A 20,375-nucleotide genomic window follows, 5' to 3' on the forward strand; every position below is an offset into this window, starting at 1 on the left:
AAACTACAATTCTACGATGCAATTAATGTTTTCTCTCTCCTTTTAGGTAGTAATAGTCATATGCAATGGCTTGTTTGGAGGCATAATACTCCACCGTGAAGTTAAATCCTTTTGAGTTAGTTGCTTCTTGACCAGGGTGAGTGAAGACTGAGAGGTAAAGATGTAAATAAGAGGCGCTACAGAAAGGATTTTCAATGCTACAGTGGGAAGCTTTTCTAGTTCTTGCCATAAACAGTTGAAGCGCTAGAATTTGTCTGATTACATCTTCCAAAAATGAAAGACAACATTTTCTTTTTTTAAGCTTTACTAAAACTAAAATTATTGGTTTATTAAATTGGTTGTCAAATAGCTTGTTATCTGTGTAATAATACATGTTTCTCATTGTGACATGAGAAAGCTTTATCTAAGCTGATGGCATGTGTAATGTGTCTAAGGTAGGATCATACTATCTCACTCGCTAGCAGAGAAATTTCCCTGCTGGTACTGGTTGGTATACAGGAATTCAGCTTTCTAACTCTTTTTTGATTATTTTAACAATAGAAACCATAATTCTTGTAACTCTATTGCATTAGTTTTACTGAAGTTGAGAGTGTTCATGACTTGGAAGTTGAGTGGTATATGAGCTGCATCGAAATAATAAGCAACACCAACAGTTTTGGGGGTGAAAAAGAGGTGGGGAGCTATTCAGTCTCACTGGCTTCTACTCCTTAAGTTGTTAGTGTTAACGGCATAAGCTGACAGTACCCAAATGATTTCTTCAGTATTTGGGATGCTGCTGTCCAAGAAGATAATCATACTAGTTTTTTAGGGCAGTAGACAACTCTGTCAATAAGGCCAGACTGCAGAAATGATCAGAATTAATCAGGCATTGTATCTTAGATGGGAGGGGTGCCACTGCAGGACACTGGTTAGGTTAGGTTGTAGAGAAGCATTACGTAATTTTAACAATGCATCATCGTTCGGCTTGCAGCATGAAAGGTAGTCTAGAATTTAACTACATAAGCAATTACATCTTGATGTATTTAGGAGATGTAATTGTGCTGCTCTTGGCTGGGTAGTAAGTAGTTAGATGGCCAAAAAACGCTCCTAGATCTTTCCTGTAAAATGCTTTAAAGTGTATGATTTTTAATATATTTTCTTTACACAGGCTGCTTCTGTAGAACATGTGACAGGTTGTTCATATAGCGTCAGCTGTTCTATTCGGTTCTTGTTAAGTTTGGCAACGCTGAATGATGCACTAAAAATGCAAACTGCTTCTGTGCTAAATGAAAAACTGCTTTTCAGAACTGATGGACTATGAATGTCCTTAATTGGCCAATATTGTATTAATGTAGAATTTTCCAACTTAAACTTTCTCTTGCCCTTGAGAGCAAATTATAAATAGAAGCATTTATTAAGCTTTCAAGTAATTTAAAAAAAAGGCAAGCCACTTAAACTGACAATTTGTTCAACTCCTAATAGCAGTAATATTGATACGGAAGGAAGTGTATTTGGAAGACACAAGATGTAAATGTTAAAATGGAGGAGAAATTCTTCCCAGTGCCTTAGCTTGGCAACCCTGATGTAGGCTCTGTCTTCACTAACAATTTTTGAGCCAGGCTCATTAAATCAGTCTACAAATTGCTATTTGCAGTGCTACAAATTGGCTCTTCTGTCACACAGCATTCTCTAGTTGTTTGTTTATACTGATGCAAATTTCTGTAACGCAGATAAGCTTTTCTGGCTGCTTTTCATAGTAACAATTCATTCTTGACACTTGTATTTTTTATTTACTTAGCAAATTTGAGTGCCTTGTATGAAAAGGACAAGAAGAATACTGGAATATTTTCGCATAGTTGAACGCAGCTGAGAGTGCATCTAGTATCTGTCTTTGTATGCTGTTAGTTCAATATCCCTTTTCTGCAGTAGAGCATGGAAAGGGATATTGACCACCATCGATAGACAACAGTTAACTAGAGATTTCATTAAGCTGCTCTGACTTACAGTGAAGAAATTTGTAATGACTTCCCCACAATTTTATTGTAAAAAACAAACAAACAAACAAACAAACAAAAAAGTGCAACCTGATTCTCAGAGCATCTAGATAATCACCCTTAAGGAGCAATTGATAACCATTCAGGAGAAAGAATTTTTAGAGCCATGACAGACAGACTTGTACCAGCCCATTTCCTAAAGAGCAACTTTAACCTGTAGATAACCATTTAATGTTTGTAGTAGTTCTATGTGACATTTTAATTTTACTTCATGAAACCATTTCATTGTTGAACCACAGAGAGAGATGCATGCTTTCCTAGCCTATTGACTCTGAGAGCTGGCAAGCAGATTGATGGGCCATTTCAAGTTTCCAACAAAGACCTTGTGCTAACCATTTATTAGATCCCAGAAGATAAAATAGGCTTGTGTTCAGTTCATATATACCATTGATCTCTCCTTCAAGTCTTATCTCTACTGCCCCAAAATTTTCAATTTGGATTAGAAAACTGAATAAATACTGAATTAAGGAAAATACATTTGTTTTTTCCTGTGTTCTGTTTCTATGCCTATAGGTAGAGATATTTTCTTTGTTCTCTTTGCAGCTATGAGGACAAGAAGCCTTCAATTTTGTGCATTTAAAATACTGAACGTGCAAGAAAGCAGAAACTAGGATCAAAGTAATACAACAAATCTTACATAAGTCAGTCATCTGGTTTTTGCTTGCCTGAGATTATTTCTGGGCTAGTGTCTAAGCAGAATGATTACAGAGAACATACACCTACAGACAAAGGAATAGGAGGGGGAGGCAATTTAATGCTTTGATTTGGAGGCCTCGATTCTTTAAGGGAGGAATGGGACGAAGTAAATAAATGTACTCCTAGATACAGCTTGATATATGTTTATATTAAGAGATGAAAACTGCTGTGTAGATACATGTCATTATCTTTGTCTTTCTCATCAGCATACTTCACTCATGAGGAAAAGCAAGAAATTTTCAGTATGATTTCCTAAGCAAAAGATACTCACGGAATTGCTCTGCCAGTCCTCTCCAGCAACATTTGAAGCTACTTGCAAACATGAAGCAATTATGTCAGTGATCTCAAAGCTACTGCAATTCTACAAGTAAGTGGCCGTAGATATGGAGAGACAGACCCACAGAAGTGCTTCTGCAGTAGCATTTAGCCTTTTTAGGTGTGGTACTTGCACACCTACCTGCTGGTGGGTCTGAGAGTTCGCTGCATTTTGTGCATCTAACCAGTGATAACTGGAGGTAGCAGGAGTGTGCTGGGGAAAAAAGGGTGGCTTAGATACCTTACTAGAAGCTTAGGAAGCTACTAGGAGCTGTGGATGTTACAAAGGGGACAGAGAGAAGGCAGCATATAGGCGGACCTGGGAAAGAATTAAAGATGTTGTAGAGGAGGAGTGCCAGAGACAGGAGAGCACTGACAAGTCTATGGAGAGATGTAGGTGAATATGGTGGGAGGAACCTGGAGGTACTGTATATAGTGGCTGAGGACTAGGTAAGTCCTGTAGCAGTGGAGAGCTCTATGGTACACAGGGGGTGACAGGACTGCAGCATTATTGGGGATTTGGAGAGGAGGTTACAAGCTGGAGAATGCAAAGGATGCAGAACACAGACCTGTAAGAAACCTGCCTTCATTAGTTCCATTGCTTATGGAACAACTCCATGCTTCTTGCAAACTTGTTCATTATTTTCAGTTAACAAGCGTTACCTCTATAATACTATTTTATGTGGAAAATACCATGAAGTGTAAATGTAGTTGGTGTTCTCAGCAAACCAATGTCCTTTTTCTTCTGAAATGATCCTTCTCATCATAGCTGAAGTGCATTGTATTGTCAGGTCAGGAGGTCAGTACTCATAGCCTGCCTTGTTTCTTGAATGGGTATAAAGAGGGACATACAGTAACGTCTGATACTTTTCACCAGCAGAGAACAGGGGGGCATGTGTATAGCAGTCTGGCCCTCACGCAGTGTTTCTATTTTTTTACTAAATGCGCTAGTGCTATCTCATATCTTTGCTGGATGATGGTTTGCAGTATTGTAATCAGGACTTTCTTTTTGTCACGTCAAGATAAATTTTAGCTCTGTAGAGCCACAAGTTTGTTTTTATATTTCCAAGTGTCTAAAACAAGAAGCTATAAAACCTAAGACCTCCTTAAAAGTACTAAGGGGTGCACCGCTAACTGAGCTGGCCAACTAAATTATGTATTGATGTAAATGTAGTGGCTGCTCTTAAGCTAACTGATTGTGTTTGAATATACAGTGATTATGTCGCGTGATTGCAAGGAAGTATGACTAAGGCCATGTGCAGTCTTCTAAGTATGAGCTAATACACTGCTTTGGCCAGAAGTGTTGTTATTTGAAATATGTAAGAAAAGTGGAAAATGAAACTATATAAGAAATAAAATACATAAATGGTGTATTAATGATAAGCACTTGGACGTGTGTTGTCTGTCTAACCTAGCACGTTCACAAAGTGCCTGTTGTGACTGGAATTTTACAGGGTCTGGCCCAAGTTATATTTGTGCAGCACAGTGAATAGCTGCCCTTGCAATGAATAAGAAGAATGTAAAAAATGTTAAATAGTGTTTTATTGCAGTTTTAGAACGAGAAATTACCTGTAAGCCTGCAGAGTAGTGTTAGTCAAAAATATTTTAAATAGCTGTGCCTAGCAAAGATAGCTATTCAAATAAAATGTTTTCTGTCTACCAGAAGATGGTGCCCTAAAACTCGTTCAATAATTTCAATTTTTAAAAGCTGTGATGAACTGCAAATGAGTATTTTTTGAAAAACATGTCAGAGTAAGGTGATTTGCAAACAAGTCACCCAAGTCCAAATACATATTAATAACCAAACTTCATATTCCAAAAAGCTTGCTTATACTTAGAGTTATCACAACACAAATTAACGTACAGGACCCAAACAAGCAAAACAAAGCAATATAAAAAACAATACAGCTACCACTTCAAAGAAAATAAAAACTTCAATCCCCCCTCCCAAAATGAAAACGTTCCTCAACATAATTTTTGTTGTTGTTCACAAGTTTTTTGGTGTTTTGTTTTGTTTTTTTTTTTTTATACAGACTTAAAACAGATCAGAGAAAAAGAATAATCATTACATTCCTCATAAAGAAATCAATCAATTTTAAAACTGGAAATCAGAACAGTAAATCCCTGAGTAACAATAAGTCTTACTCACCTTGTGGATTTCAAGATATAATTTCATTGTTTTCTTAATGTTGGAGACAAGGAGGGAAATTGCAAAAAATCAGGTAGCATACAATTCAATAAGCAAATCTGTGAAGCAGCTTCAAATTGTTAAATTTATAAAGTGAGACAAAGAACTCCCTCCTGCATTGTGTCAGTAAAACCACATCTGATAATAACACACACTGCAACACAAGTCTGAGATTTTTGCTATTGTCTTCAATAGTTTCACCAGTGAATTCTTACATTTACAGATCCTCTGCTTTGTTGGTAATAAATTGTTTGTAACTCAGGGAGACAAAATCCCCAGCAGACCATCAGGTCTCTGTGCCTGTTGGTTTGGGCAGCATTTCCTTGAAGGCACTAGTAATTAGAAGAAACAGGAGTGCACTGCCTGTGAGACCCTGCCAGCTGATATTCGCAGATCAATAACTCCACCTGGCTTTTTTGCTCCCTTTAAGTCTTAGACAAAGGAGTTTATTTAACAGAACCAGCTGGCTTTCCTTAATATCTGATTTACTGATATAACTTAAAATCAGGTGTAAGGATTACCACACCAAATGAAGAGATGAAGTTCAGCTTTTATAATACTTTGTGATAGCTCTTGTGCTCTCAGTTGCAGAAGCGTGAGTCTTTTTGCAGTATGTACTTTTTACTGCTGGTTGTTAAAATTAAGCAGATATATTTAAAATAAAGTGCGGAGAAAACCACATCAGGATTGTCAAGCTGTAATTGCCCAGTACTTTGGTTTTTCTTGTATATAACAGTAAGGAGAATGATGGGGGTACTTATTACAGCAACAGCAGCTTCAACTCTATACTTTTTGTTTGCACAGCCCAGTACATATGGTCCTCTATGAGAAATGCAGCAGTGCTTGAGTGTGCTATGTACCACTGCAAACATATTTATGTCACCCATGTGGGCTACATCTGTGGCTACAGTGTGGATAAATGTTATGTTCATTATGTGTATGACAGAAGTACGATTTACTGGTGAAGAGCGGGTCTGTAGTATTGCCCCTGCGGCAGGGCTGAGATGGGAACACAGTGCAGGAATACTCTGGCCCAGGGCTGCAGCAGACTCGGCTGGGCCTGGCTTTGAGGATTTACTTATTGAGCATAAGCTTTCAACAGTAAAAGTAAGTGATTTTTATCATTTGATCCACACTGCTTACTAAAAAGGAACGTTTCCTTAGATTTCCCAGATTCTCTCGGTCCCCAGTACGTTTTTCCAGGGAGTTCATACTCAACAAAGCATGTGCTTTAACAACTTACGTGGCAAGAGGCTTACCATAGAAACTTGCTACCTGCTGGCAGCAGAACCAATATAGAACGGTGCTGCCTCAAAAGGTGGAACAAGGGCAGATTTGTGGCTCAGAAGGACAGAGCTACAGAAGGACAACAAGCTTCTGCTGTAGCTTATACTTCGGACTTCACACAGCATCAGCTCTGTAGTTCCTACTTGAAAGACAGCTACTCAGAATGCTTCCTTGCATGAGCACACAGGCAGGGCCTCCCAATATGTCCTACCCACTCTGTTAGATTAATAGTAAAGTTATCTAATGTTGTAAAGGTTTTTTTTTTTAAGAAAAAATAGAGTAAATTAATTTTTCTTTACATATGCTCTGATGGACCGATTCCCAGGTTGTCCATGAGCCTCTCCTAGTTTCTCAGGAAGACGACCTTACAAAAATTGGCAGTAAGTGGTTCAAAGTCAGTAACAGGATAGAACATCCTAGTACAGGCCCCAGGAACGATTGAAGAAGGAGCTCTGCACCAGTACACTTGAAGGCAGCGGCCCGTGAGATGCCCGCTGCCCCAGACAAACTTTGTGCAGGAGTCCCAGGTGGGGTAGATGAGGGCTCATGTTAATAGTGATTTCCATGTGCTCTGTGGAGGGAACCTCTCTTTGTTCTCGGTGGGTACGTGTCCACACTACACAACAACAGCACAGTTTGTGTCTTTGCTGACAGCTTTACCAGAAAGTCCAAGGCTTGAACGGGACGGGGACTTGAACGGATGCTTTGATCCTGCTCAATGCCGTGGCACATTTGCTGGGAAGCTTTTGCTGCTGAGGACCCGCACTATTTAGATGGAGCAGCAGTGGAGTGCACCAGGACGCACAACTGCAAGAGGCGCTTTCGACCACACACCTGCAGACTAGAGGTGAAATGCAGTAAGCACAAGTAGTAAACTGCAGAAGCACATGGTAACAGCTTGTCTAGATTGGCAAAAAGTGTAAAGAAAGATGTGAATGCGTATTAGAAAAGAGCACTTGACTCCCAAGATTGGTTGTATTTGCACACATATGTTCACATTGACAGTGGACCACCTCTCCCATGTTTAATAGATTGGCTTTTCAGGTCTTGCTCTGCACATTTACATGGCTTGTTGGATTTTTTTTTTTCACTTGCCACTCCTGCACACACAAACAAACAGATTGCCAATCAATTGCCCTCCACAGCTGGGGACATTTTTGAGAACACAGTTGCTTTTAATGTTTAATTAGGTATGATAACAGGATAAAATGTTCTTGGCAGGGCAGAGTGTGTACAGCTCAAACTTGCAACACATTTCTCTCCCCACAGGGTGCTCAGCACCTAGCAGTGTAGGGACACCGCTCAGGTACCTATTGTTAGGGCTTCGTCAGCAGTTCTGCCATCAACACAAATGACTGTCAGCTAGTTGTGGCTTAGCTGCAAAAACAAATTAACCGTAGGCTACCGTTTAGTATCGGAGGTCTCAGTTCAGTAGCCATTTCGGGGGTGTTGTTTTCTGACAGCCTTTTTCGTGCGTACACAGACGTAAATGGCAAGCAGTGCTGGGACTTGTTACTGCATCAACAGATGAAGCTCTTGCGAAGTTACACAGACAGTAGCATGCTTTTTTAAACCCGTGTCAATTCATAGATTGCTTTAGGCCACAATATGTTTATCATATGTCTTAGTGCTGCCTTTTTTTTTTTTTTTTTAAAAAGACTAAATAACTGCAAATAATTATCAGCTGCCACGCTAAAGCACGGGTCCTTTCAGCAGAGCCACCTGGCCAGTCCAGGGGATTTCACACAGGTGTGAGCCATTTGCAGCAGCAGGGCCGATCCCGTAACCCCCGGTCCCCACAGACACCACCGACATGTCGGTTATTTTACTTGGCGCTCCCCGGCCGCAGCGCCGGCAGGAGGGCGGGCGAGAGCTGCCCCCTTCCCGCGGCGGGACGAGGCCGCGGGTCCCGGCGGAAAGTTCCAGTCAGGGGCGAGGGCGGCGGAGCCCCCCGGAAGGCGGGAACGGCGGGCGGTTGTTCAACGCCTGCCTCCCTCCCTCCCTGACAGACCCCTCCGTGTACGGCTTCCCTCGGGGCGCGCCGCCGAGCCCCCGCGCAGGGACCCTCCTCAGCCGCCGGCTTCCCGCCCGGCGGCGGCGGCGGCGGCCCGGGGCGCGGTGACAGCCTCGCCGCCTCCCGGTCCGCGGCGAGCAGCGGCACCGCCCGCCAGCCCCGGGCAGGGCTCGGTGAGCGCCGGGCGAGAAGGAGAGCGGGCGGAGGGGAAGCTGCCGACCCCGCCGCCGAGCAGCGCCGCGGCCGCCCTCTCCCTGACTGACTCGGTGAAAATCATTGTTTGGCTCCGGCATTAACTACATTCCAGCGGGACGCAGCGCCCAGTCTCCTTCCTCGCATTCCTGCCCCACACAAAGGAGTCCCTGCCTCGCCGCGCCCCGCGCCCCGCTCGCCGCGCCGCAAAGCCCCTCCGGGCCGGCCCGCCGCCTTCGCCCCCCGCCCGGGGGTGCGGGCCGGGCCGCGGCCCCGCCGCGGGGCGGCCGGCCGGGGGCGGCGGGGGCAGGGAGCCGCCGAGCGCAAATTCCTCCGCGCAGCGCGCCATTGACTGGACCGAGCAACTTATTTAAGGCTGGAAAGTGACACAGGGGTTCCTCGTCTCCGCTCGCCGCGCTCCGCCGGGCAGCCCGGCCGTACCGAGCCGAGCGCCGCGGCGCGGGGATGCCGCCGAGGTGACTGCCGCTTCGCCTGGTCGCCGCCTGAGCCGCCCTCCGGAGAAGGAGCCGCGTCCCGCCGCTGCCCCGCCAGGACCGCGGGAAGGGGCTTTCATTTGGGGTGTTTTTTGGTTTAGGGTTTTTTTGGGTTTCGTGTTTTGTTGTTTTTTTTTTTTTTTTTTTCCTCCCCCTTTTTCTTTCTCTGCTCCGGGCTGTGCTTTCGCAGAGAGTTCGGCGTCCCTCCCCCGCCCCGCGCCGCCGGGCTCCGGCCGAGCATGGAGAAGTACGAGGAGGACATGGCACTGAAGGCCACCAAGTTCATGGAGGACCTGTCCCTCTACGAGCCCTGCCCGGAGGGTCCGTACGGCCGGGGCGGCCGCCGGGACCTGGCGCTGCACCCCGACCTGGAGGAGACCAAGCGGGTCATCGCCGCCCACATGACGGCGGAGCAGCGGGGCCGGAAGATGAACGGCACCGCCGCGCCGCCGCCCGCCGAAGCCTTCCCCGCCGCCGCCCCCTGCGGCAAAGCCTACCCGCCCGCGGCGCCGGCCGCCCCGCTCCGCGCCGCCAACGGCCGCGCCGCCGAGCCGCCTCCGGCCGCGGGGCCGCCGTGCTGCGAGGAGGGGCTGTGCACCCGCTCCGAGGTGGCGCTGCCCTGCTACAGCGGCTTCGCCGACAAGGGCAAGCGCTACTCGGCCGAGGGCTACCGCTACGCCGCGGGCAGCGCCTACGAGGGCGGCTACGTGGCCAAGGGCGGCGGGCGGGCGCCCGGCGGCCCGGACGGCAAGTACGGCGCCGCCAGCCCGCGGGCCAGCCTGGCCGCCTCCTCGCCGGGCCCCGTCGCCGAGCACGGCAAGTTCTCCAGCCCGCGCTCCAGCCTGGGCGGCGCGGCCGCGCTGCCCTACGAGAAGTTCTCCAGCCCCCGCTCCAGCCTGGTGGTGCCCGGGCAGGAGAAGTACGGCAGCCCCCGCGCCAGCCTGGTGCAGTACGACGGCGCCGCCCTCAGCCCCCGCTCCAGCTACGCCAGCACGGCCAGCGACACCAGCAAGCACTCCAGCCCCCGCGCCAGCCTCACCAGCTACGACGGCGGCGGCAGCAAGCCCAGCAGCAACCGCACCAGCGGCATCAGCATGGGCTACGACCAGCGCCACGCCAGCCCCCGCTCCAGCACCGCCAGCCAGTACTCCTGCACCACCAGCCCCCGCTCCAGCTACTCGGACTCCAGGTACGGCCCGCCGGGCAGCGCCGAGCCGGAGGGGGCGGGCGGCGCCGGGCTCGCCCTGGCCAGCCCCCGCTCCAGCCTCTGCGGCCCCGAGGGCCGCGGCGCGCCGGGCGCCGCCGTGGTCAGCCCCCGCTCCAGCATCTCCAGCCAGAGCTCGCGGAGCTCCCGCGGCTCCATGAGCGCCTACCCCGAGCTGCAGCTGCCCTCGCCCCGCTCCTCCCTTCTGGGGCCCGGCCTGCAGGAGGACGGCGCCGTGCCCGAGCTGGGGGACGTCTACCACAAGATCCATGCCCAGTCCCCGCCGCGGCACGACCAGCAGCAGCACCCGGCCGCCGCCCCCGAGGCGGCGCCCCCCTACGCCTACAGCCCGACCAAAGGCTCGGCTTCGGCCCCCAAATTCAAGCTCCCCTACCAGGTGACGCCGTGCCGGGAGAGCGGCCCCAGCCAGGCGGAGAGGCGGCTGGAGGCGCTGACGCTGGAGCTGGAGAAGGAGCTGGAGATGCACATGAAGAAGGAGTACTTCGGTGAGTGAGCCGCCGGGGTGGGCTGCGGCCGGGTGCGGGGCCTGCCCGCAGCCGGGCGGGTTGGGCTGTGGGGAAGGCGAGCGTGTGATGCCCGGGGCTGCTCCGGAGCAGGTACCTGCTGAAGTCCCGTACCGCCACAGATGCTCTCTAACTGGTGTCAGAAGTGCTGGCACCGTAGCTCGTTCCTGGTGTTTGATCTCTCTCCTGTCTACTCTTCACGCGGTTTGCCAGGGTGTGCAGCGCTTCCCCGTCCATATGTGGATGGGAGACTTGTCCGAGGTGTTACAGAAGCTGTTCGTGCTGTCGGGGCTTACAGTGACTCACGTTTGCCTCTCTTCCTCTTGGGCTGCTGAAGCTTCACCAGTAACCTCCAGCATCCCTGAGGCTGTAGCATTTGTGGTCGTGCTCTCAGGCCTTCTGTGATAACTTTTATACATGATGAGTGTGGCTGGTGAAGCAATTTTTAGTGCCTTGTTCAATAAAATCTTTGTGCTAGTTCAGAGTGCCTGTGGGAGCCCGGCATTGTTTCTGCCCTGCGAGGCCTCGCAGTGTCTGCTCAGCACGCAAGGCTGGTGGGGGTCGGTGTCATCCCTGGGGCCGGAGGGGGCTTTAGGGGAGAAGAGAGCCCTCTGTCCTTGCTGAAGCTAAATCAGCCTGTTGGTCATCTCCTGAATTTTTGTTGCTTCTTAATAGAGTAACAGTAACTTCTTGAAATGAGCGAACACATTTTGTAGTCACACTAGTTAGGATTAAGCTCCCCTGTCTTTCTTACTTTGTGCTGGGTGGAAAAGGCAAAAATGCCTTTGAAAGATGATCCTGGAGCGTGCAAATACTGCCCTGTTTCTCCTGGCTTGGGACTGTAGATGAGCCGGGCAACTGCCGGACCTCTTCTCGGGCAGCCCTTGGAGCTGTTTGTCCCCTCCTTGAACAAGGGCTGAGGGTTCTCGCATAAGGGCATAAGAGCTCCTGGCAGAGGAAGGAGAAAGAGGCCTAGGAAGATGAGTAGCTGTGGATGAGCCAGCCTCTATCCGTGGTGTTTGAGGGGACAGTTGTCTCTGTGCCTTTGTGTGCTGCCTGGGCGTGGGGGAGAGGCTCCCTGATGATGCGTGATTTCTGACTGACACAGCGCTGCCGAGGACAGAGACATGCATTACCTTGGTTGCTGATTTAAACATGAGGATTCACATTGGTTTTAGCACAGCATTAGTGCGCTCCGCGTGGAAGGGAGGAGTTGCAGGGCTCCTTGCAAGCATCTGCGAGATGCTTGTAGTGAGACAGACCTGGGCTGATAGCAGAGGTAGCTAAGTAAGCCGTACCCTCTCCTACTAGGAAAAACTTTCTGTGAACTGCATGCAGTGGCATGGTTTCTACAAGCTCTTGTGCCCAGACAAAGGAAGCTGAACGCAGTGTTTACTGCCTCCCTCTGTCCCCCGTGGGGCTGATAAGAAAGCTGATGGTTATCCACCGCATCTTTTCTGGGGTCTGGCACCTGGTGTGGTGGTACTCGCCAGCTGAGTGACTCCAGCTGAGGACAATAAGGGTTCACTTCTGAGTATGTGCTGAAGCTGGATGGGAGGGCTTGTTAACAAACTAACTGCAGGAAATGTTACCTTCAAAACTTCAGTGGTATATAGTGAGAGACTGAGAAATAAGAGGTATTCAGACTAAGAAACAAGTTATAGCTGTGCTGAGCCTCTGAGAGGGGTTTCCAGTAGCCAGGGAAGCTGTGTGCGCAATCTGGGACTCCAGGAGCAGACCTGGGGAATCTGTGTTGTGGGTGGGTTTTTCTTATAAATAAAGAATTTGCCTGTTGCAAGTGTCACTACTTGCAGGTATATTCTGTAGTGATGTGTTGCAGCATGCCCTAAACCTTGGCAGATGCATCCTATGTAGGATCAGCAGTAAGCTTGTGCCTTTATGCCTAGAGAGTGTATGTACCAGCTGCTCTGTAGGTATTTGTTGAAGCAGCACAAAGACGTGCTGCTGTGACTTGCACCCTGGAAGCAAATGAAACCCAGAAAAATGAGGCACTTTAAAAGAGAAAGTTGATTTCTGTTGAGTTGTTAAGGTTCTGATAAATCCTGGTGGGCTTGATCCTGCATTTCTGGTTCAGGTCATTCATGGAGGCAAATGCTGAGCTTCAGTGGAGTGAGCGCATGAGGTGTTGGCAGGAATGACCGCAGGCTGATGGGTCAGAGACAAGGAGAGCAAGAGCAGAATGGGGGGGAGAATGCTGTTTAGTTTGACTTACCTGAGAGGGTCTTGAGCAGTGTTGATAAAAGGAAGCAAGGAGGAATGCATTGATCTGCGTAGCAGCTTGTATATGCTACAGCTGAAGTCTTTGCTTATGCATTTGGTCCCTTAATGCTGGTGTCTGGCACGCTCCAAAGGCAGTCGTGGGGTGTTGTGTGATGCTCATGAAGAACAGAAGTGTTGAGCCAGTAGTCTAACAAGGTAGAGGGAACAGAGGAGATGATTTAATGCTCCTTAATTAGATGAGATCAGTTGTCTAGTGAGTAAATGCTTATATAAGGACACTGGTAATTTTACTGTGTTCTGTTCTTGTCCCCCACTGCCTGCCCCCTCCCGCCCCCCCAAAAAAAAAGAAAAAGAAAAAAAAGAGCAGTATGTTACTTTGAAACTGAGGTCAAGTGACTAACCAGTCCTGTTCAGAGGAGGAACAACTCTACCCTGCCTTCATTCTGTTTGTGGATCAGTTTGAGTCTTCCTCTAACTGCACTCGTGCTGGCAGTTGCTGGCTGCTCTCCCACACCTTACTGCTCTGCTTCAGGAGGAACCTGTAGTCTGGGGCAGATAAATACATAATGGAGGACATGTGCAGGGTCTGAGTGTTGGAGGCTCTGGGGGAGCCAAGCAGTGGGCAAGCTGGCAGGTCTAGGGTTCTGACAGCCATCTCTGCCCATGCTGGTATGAATGGTGCTGAGCAGCACTGTGCTGGGGGCTTTGCTTTACTGCCTCACCTTCTCCCCTTCTCCATCCTCCCCTTTCTTCTGGCAGGCTTCAGTGCCTCTGTAGAGAGAACGAAAACGCCCTTCCGCAGTTGGTTTAATCTGACTGAAGATGACAGTGCCACAAAAGGAGTGCTTTGCATCTGCCCTACCCCCAGTTGCACAGCTGAGAGGTAGCACCCTGCCACTTCAAGTGCTCCCACCAGCACGTTGCAGCCACATGTGCTTGCTGATCTTACAGAGGACAAAGTCTGCAGAGAAGGAAGGGGAGAGGGAGGGTTGTTTAGGGCTGGATTGGTGACCTGCTCCAATTTATCCCTGTCGATGAGGTGGCTGGAGCTGACCCAAGGGAGAGGGTGCAGACAGAGGGCTCTGGGAGGCTGAGACTGTTCCTTTGGCAGCAGCCTGCAGTTGGATTGTGTAAAGCTGTGAGACTTCATTCCCCTGTAGCTGCTTCGTATGCAGCCCCTGCCCAAACTGCTTCATCCTCAACCCTCTGAGACCCCCCGTCTGTCCCTTGTCAAGGTGCTGACAGTTTAGTAAATCTGCTTGGTTTAGTGGCAGATGCTGAGAAAATAGGTAATAAAAAAGTACTTCCACTCACTTTCATAACTGTTCTGAGCTGAGGATTCATATGTGATGAGGTGAATTGTCAAAGTTGTTTCAGGGATGTTTTAAATTGAATGCGCATCCTGAGGTGTCAGCAGGACATTTGTGGGTGTTGGAAATTCATCAGCTGAGGTGCTGTCTTAAATTCTATTTACTTTGCAGAATTGTTCAGTCTGATGTCTAGGTGTTGAAAAAGACAGTTTAAGGAAGAAACTGGGTTTTGGCATGCCCATCCAAGTCAAGCAGTCCTTGTGGGACTGACTATAAACCTATGGCTTGTCACCTACCAGGCAGGGAAATGTCATCCTGTTGAACAGTCATATTGATTTCGCTGTTGTTTTTGAACAAGATCTCTCTGTATGTCCTGTGGCTCTGCTGGTGTGTTGTCAGAAATGGAAGGAGAGTCGGTGGAGGGGCACAGGCAGCAATCGCATGCTCTTGGCAGCCCCGCTGTGCTGCAGTCATCGCCCAACAAGGGCTGTCTGCCCATCTTGGTCAGGATGGTGGGATCCAGTGCAAGAAGAGACTTAATTGTCTCACCATCTTGAACAAAAGAGGAGATGGAAAAGGCACTATGAGACAACTGAGGTGGGGGGAGTGCGGATCATTTCCTGCCTGTGCAAGGTCTAGAGAGAGACAAGCAAGTTTGCAGTCTTTCTAGTGTCCTTCAACACCCCTGTGCACTGCCCTTTGTGAAGGTGCTTTTCCTCATCTCTGCACATTGAGTGTCTTCCCTGCCCCTTGCTGCCACCTCACCCCATATCTCTCGCATCTGATATGCAGGATACAGCAAGTTCATACCACATGCGCAACTCCTCAGTGAGAAACAAGTGGTCCTGTCCCAGACAGCTGTTACCTTTCTTGTCTTCCACAGACACCTTTGACACTTCTCCACCCTGAGGGAAACAACCCCTTTCCCAGTCCTCTGTAGGAGGTTTACCAAGTGAAGCAGGGGTTGCTTGATGTCTCAGAATGAGACACAAAGTCTGGATTCTGTTAATAACTGTAGTCATCTGTCTAGCAAAAGTCCACTCTTACCCTGGCAAGCAGGCTTAACTTTTGAGAGCTCCTGGACCTTTCCAGGAAGCCATGCAGTAGTACCAGCACATGTGTTTTGGAGCACCACCAAGAAATGCTGCTGATAGCATCCTGTTGAAAAGCCTTTGGCCTAGTAGGTAGGTGAAGGGAAGAAATAGATCCCTAGACCCATCCAGGCCCTTTCTGCCCTTTATGTACGTAGTCATCCATACAAATCTATTTCTTTGCATCAAGAAATCCTGCTGGCGTGGTAGGATTGGCTTTTGGGCTACAGCGTGCTTGTGCATTCAGAGTTGTATGTTTGTGTTTCTTTTGTGTGTGCAGGTTGATGTGATAGAAGGGTGTCTATACAAGTGAGATCAAAATTAAGACAGATAACAGTGGTAAGTCCCTAGAAGCTGTATTGCTTAAAGATGAAATTTGGAAATCTGAATGAAATTTAGGTGAGCTTGCAGTTGGTGACCAGAACACTTGAGATACTTGCTAAAGTGTTGTTTTCTGTCTTAGGATTTCCTGAAGCTTTCTTTGTGAAATACTAGATCTTTCCTATTTCTGTCAAAATAGAGGCAACAGTTGATACATCATACTGTTTTTTGGAAATAAGAAAAGATTTATTGTCTGGGAATTACTTTGTATTTCTCTTTATCTGGGCCTAGAAATCCATTCAGCTTTGATAAGCAGCTGAGATCCTTCAGCTTTTGCAGTTGAGGCTGTCCTGTGAAAAATTGTCTTTTCCACCAAATTTGAGCCTTTAATAGGCAAACATCTAAATAGAAATAAACTGCATGGTGTGGTCTCCTGAAGTGTTCAAACAGGTCATGTACTTTAGAGTTTGGTTTTGCTAATCTCCCAATTACAGTTGGAAAATACATTGCTGAAACATTTGAGAGACACATTTGAGAGTGGTCAGGCTTTTCTAGCTGAAATGCAAGAAAGCCCTCAAAAATGGGCTCAGGCAAGGGAGGTATGTGTTCACTGGGGAAGGTGCAAGAAGAGCTGCAGTGGGAGATGCTGGGGTATGTGTGAATTAGCAAGCATTCTGGTGGCTCACAGCTAGCAGGAGCCTGCTCTCCTGTCACTGATCCTACACTGAGACAACAGGCAGTGCAGACTGCGTGAAGGGGAGAGTGAATGGTGCTGCTGGGTGTGTGAGAGTAAAGGAGAGGGGAAGAGAGTGAATGATGGGCTGAATGAGTCAAGAAAATAATGGTAAATAGCAATAGGGAAAAGCTGGAGGGTTGTCCAAAGGGAGGAGGGAGTAGGAGGGTGGGGGGAGAGAATGTAGAAAGAATTCAAGACAATGAAGAGGATGCAAAAAATAAGTGTGATAACACAAGTCAACAAAGCTGGAAAAAAAAAAAGTCTGTTTTTGTCTATGGTATGAAATGCCCTATGAAGGATGTGGGAGTGGTCCTAGATGACTTCTTGCAGTCCCTGCTAGTCATGCACATGCTTGTGAGTCTCCCTGAAGTTGGGAAGTGATAAACCATGTCATGTGTAATAACAGGAGGGGAGACGTGGAATATAAGTGTGTTTATATTTTATTAAGTACTAGATGCATGTAACATTGTACAATTAATGTGAAATGGAAATTTGGGGACTATAACTTGCACAGAAGCATGTGTTATGAATGGGGACAACTGCTTTCTTACCTTCAGTTGCAGGAAACTTGACTGTGAATAGGGGTATTATTTGATGGCAAATGTTCTTCGCTTGTTTTTGTTGTTTGTGCTTTTGCTCTTGGGTCCTCTCTGCATTGTTATAAAAGCACGGTGTGCAGAGGGGGACGGTGACTTCCAAAGAACTGCCATGTGTTCTATTAGGGCTACTGCAGGTGAAGTTTCCGATACAGAGGTTTGGGTGTATAATACAAGAGTTGACATAGGCATATGCACTGCTGTGATGTAGTAACTCCTGGTTTAATTGTAACCCTTTCTTGCTGCCTTATGGTTTGGGAAGTGTACCTGTGTGCATGCCCCTGTGAACATCTTACCTGGTTGCTTTTGAGCCACAGGGTGATGCAGCAATGTGCCAAGGGGGAGGGAAGGGACGAGCCACCCAGCTCTACGGGTCTGAAGTAAAGGGGATTGTTTACATTTGAAATGAGTGCGGAGAAGGAAGTTTCTCTTTGCCTGTTTCAAAGAGTCCATATCCTTGTAGGAAGGATACTGGTTTGCAAGGGCTGAGTGGAGCCCGTGTTGCAGTTTGGTTTGGAGCATGCTGTGCCCTTGATGATCGCAGAGCCATGAGGCCGCTGCGTGCAACACTGAGCAATTCATTAGATCTTGTTTTTTAGGGCTCTGTCACAAGTTCCAAGCCAGGTCTGTATTGCATTCCTCAAGCAAAAGGCTCTCAAAATTCCCAGAAGTCGCATCAGGCTTTTAAACACACCCTTCCCCCTCTGCGCACCCCCCAAAAAACGCCAATCAGGTATGCTCTCTTAAGGGGTCAGGGAGAAATCCTAGCAAGATTCAAAGTAAAAAATTGTTCCTCTAGCAGAGTTTAACTTGCATTGGCAGCTGTTTACCTAGCCTCTGTGCCTGATCCTCCACAAAGATTTATGTGTGCGAATGTCCCAGTTTGATGTTAAATCATGCACTGGAAATTCATGCACAGTGGCGTGTGAATTGGGAGTAAATAGTTTAATGGATTCTGTGGCCGCTGTTTTTTGCAGAGCAGAAACGTGACCCTGTTGTGAAGGAACAAGTAACTGTCAAAGTAGCTGTAGTTACATGATTCAAGTTGATGCTTCTTAGTGGAAAACTTCCCTGAAGTTGTATCATTTTTACATTCAAAATGTGTAAATGATACAACTTTGTGTGTTGCTGCTGATGGCTTGGTGGCAGCAGCAAAGGTACCAGTCTAGGCTGACATCCTTAATATCCATGGTTAACAAATTAGGATATAAATGTCTGTTACAGCCATGTGGATATTGGATATTTAGAAAGCCTTCTCAAAGCAAGAGAATTTGCCAAATACTAAAGTGATTATTAAAAAAAATAAAAATCTGGCAGAGTAGTTTTCAGATGTTTAAAAGAGTTGGTCATCAACAGAAGAAAATAAAACAGCAGCAGTAAGCCAAACAGTTTTACTAAAACCAGAACATTTTGCAGAAATTTAGTAAGATCTGGGCTTGGCCTCCTACCTACATCATATATCCCAAAAGCTATCACAGGACAGTGCTTTACAGCACGTTGGCAGAGGGTTTTCCTCAGCAGTGCCTGGAGCCGCAGGGCATTGGAGGGGTGTCGTCTTTGTGCTGGACCCAGCTCGGGCGCTGGCAGAGGATGCAATCCTGTGGTGCTGCCTGGTGACAGCTGCCTGCCAGCCAGGTGCTTGGGCAGCTGTCCACGTTGGGGTCCTGTGGGGACCCTGCTCCCCAGCCCCACTGGTGGGAGAGGAGGTGCAGCCGCTCCTGTGGTATCTCAAAAGTGCTTTGTGTCGCAGCCTGCCAAAGTGGAGTGGTTCTGCTGTCGGCACCAGTTGCATCCAAAATAATTTCTTACTCTGTGGCTGGAGAAACTAGGTGTCTCTTAGAGTATAATGTGGTATTTGATTTTTATGCCTATCCTGGATGTTGTGGTTTAACCCCAGCCAGCAACTAAGCATCACACAGCTGCTTGCTTACTCCCCTCTCCTCGCCCACCAGTGGGGTGAGTGAGGGAATCAAAAGAGTAAAAGTGAGAAAATTCATGGGTCGAGATAAAGACAGTTTAACAGGTAAAGCAAAAGCCGCGCACACAAGCAAAGCAAAACAAGGAATTCATCCCCCACTTCCCATGGGCAGGCAGTGTTCAGCCATCTCCAGGTTACTTGGGAAGATAAACGCCATTGCTCCCAACGTCCCCCCTTCCTCCTTCTTCCCCCAGCTTTATGTGCTGAGCGTGACGTCATATGGTCTGGGATACCCCTCGGGTCAGTGGGGGTCAGCTGTCCCGGCTGTGTCCCCTCCAACTCCTTGTGCCCCCCCAGCCTCCTCGCTGGTGGGGTGGGCTGAGAAGCAGAAAAGGCCTTGGCTCTGGGCAAGCACTGCTCAGCAGTAACGAAAACATCCCTGAATTACCAACACTGTGTTCAGCACAAATCCAAATCATAGCCCCATACCAGCTACTATGAAGAAAACTAACTCTGTCCCTGCCAAAATGAGTACACTGGACAAAGTGCCTCCTCTCTGACAGGGCTGGAAATGTATGATGTAAAGCAAAACTGAAGCAGTGAAAAGGAAGAAATGCAGGAATGTGCATGGTGTCTGTAAGTTTTATTACAAGCTTTAAAAAGGCTTGTTTTGGAGGCCTGCTTTCAACTGCCTGAAAGGTTCAAGTCCTGACAGGACGGAGGTACCTGGGGCTGTGATGTGGCATTGCTTGGAGATGCTCCAGGGGCGTGACGGCTCCTGAGGCTGGCAGCAGGATTCCTGTTGTTGGCTTGTTTGGGACCAGGACCAACCTTCAGCTCTTAACAAAATTAGCAGATGTGCTAATGATCGACCAATAAATGTCAATGTTTGGCTGGATTTTTACGCATTTTTTCACTGTGTCTGTGTGGATGCTGTCTCTGGAAGTGGATTTTGTCCCTTTTTTCTATATTGGAGCAGATATTTCTCTTGTGTGGTATGCGTTATCTCTTTCTGTTAACCTCGCTGTGTTGTTTTAACTCCCTATCGGCATAGCCTTGTTACTGTGCTGTGAGACAGAGGAGCACAAGAGAATGTCCAAGCAAGTCATATATCTCTTCCAGCTGGAGTATTTCACATTATCTGAAACTTCATTCCTTGTTTTTTGGAGCAGTTTTACTAAATCTCTAATGTCACACTTAAGTGTTCCAGCAAAC

The 20,375-nt window shown here is 47.7% G+C and overlaps 1 protein-coding gene and 1 long non-coding RNA gene across 2 annotated transcripts in view; one reads left to right on the forward strand and one right to left on the reverse strand.

Annotated features, from left to right (window-relative positions):
- Positions 1-4,568: 4,568 nt before the first annotated feature.
- On the reverse strand, positions 4,569-10,325 carry LOC115346285. Its single transcript, XR_003925095.1, has 2 exons — positions 10,259-10,325; positions 4,569-7,360 (listed from the first exon to the last, which is right to left on the reverse strand). It is a non-coding gene; the product is annotated as an uncharacterized LOC115346285 (long non-coding RNA).
- The window catches only part of LOC115346284 (WT1 interacting protein), an 88,126-nt gene continuing 77,103 nt past the window's right edge, over positions 9,353-20,375 (forward strand). The window contains exon 1 of the mRNA XM_030026156.2: positions 9,353-10,929. Within this exon, the coding sequence (XP_029882016.1) occupies positions 9,459-10,929 (1,471 nt within the window). The 5' untranslated portion in view covers positions 9,353-9,458. The remainder of the gene's footprint in view (positions 10,930-20,375) is intronic.

This window comes from Aquila chrysaetos, chromosome 9 (genome assembly GCF_900496995.4).
Source record: "Aquila chrysaetos chrysaetos chromosome 9, bAquChr1.4, whole genome shotgun sequence".
Taxonomy (NCBI): Eukaryota; Metazoa; Chordata; class Aves; order Accipitriformes; family Accipitridae; genus Aquila; species Aquila chrysaetos.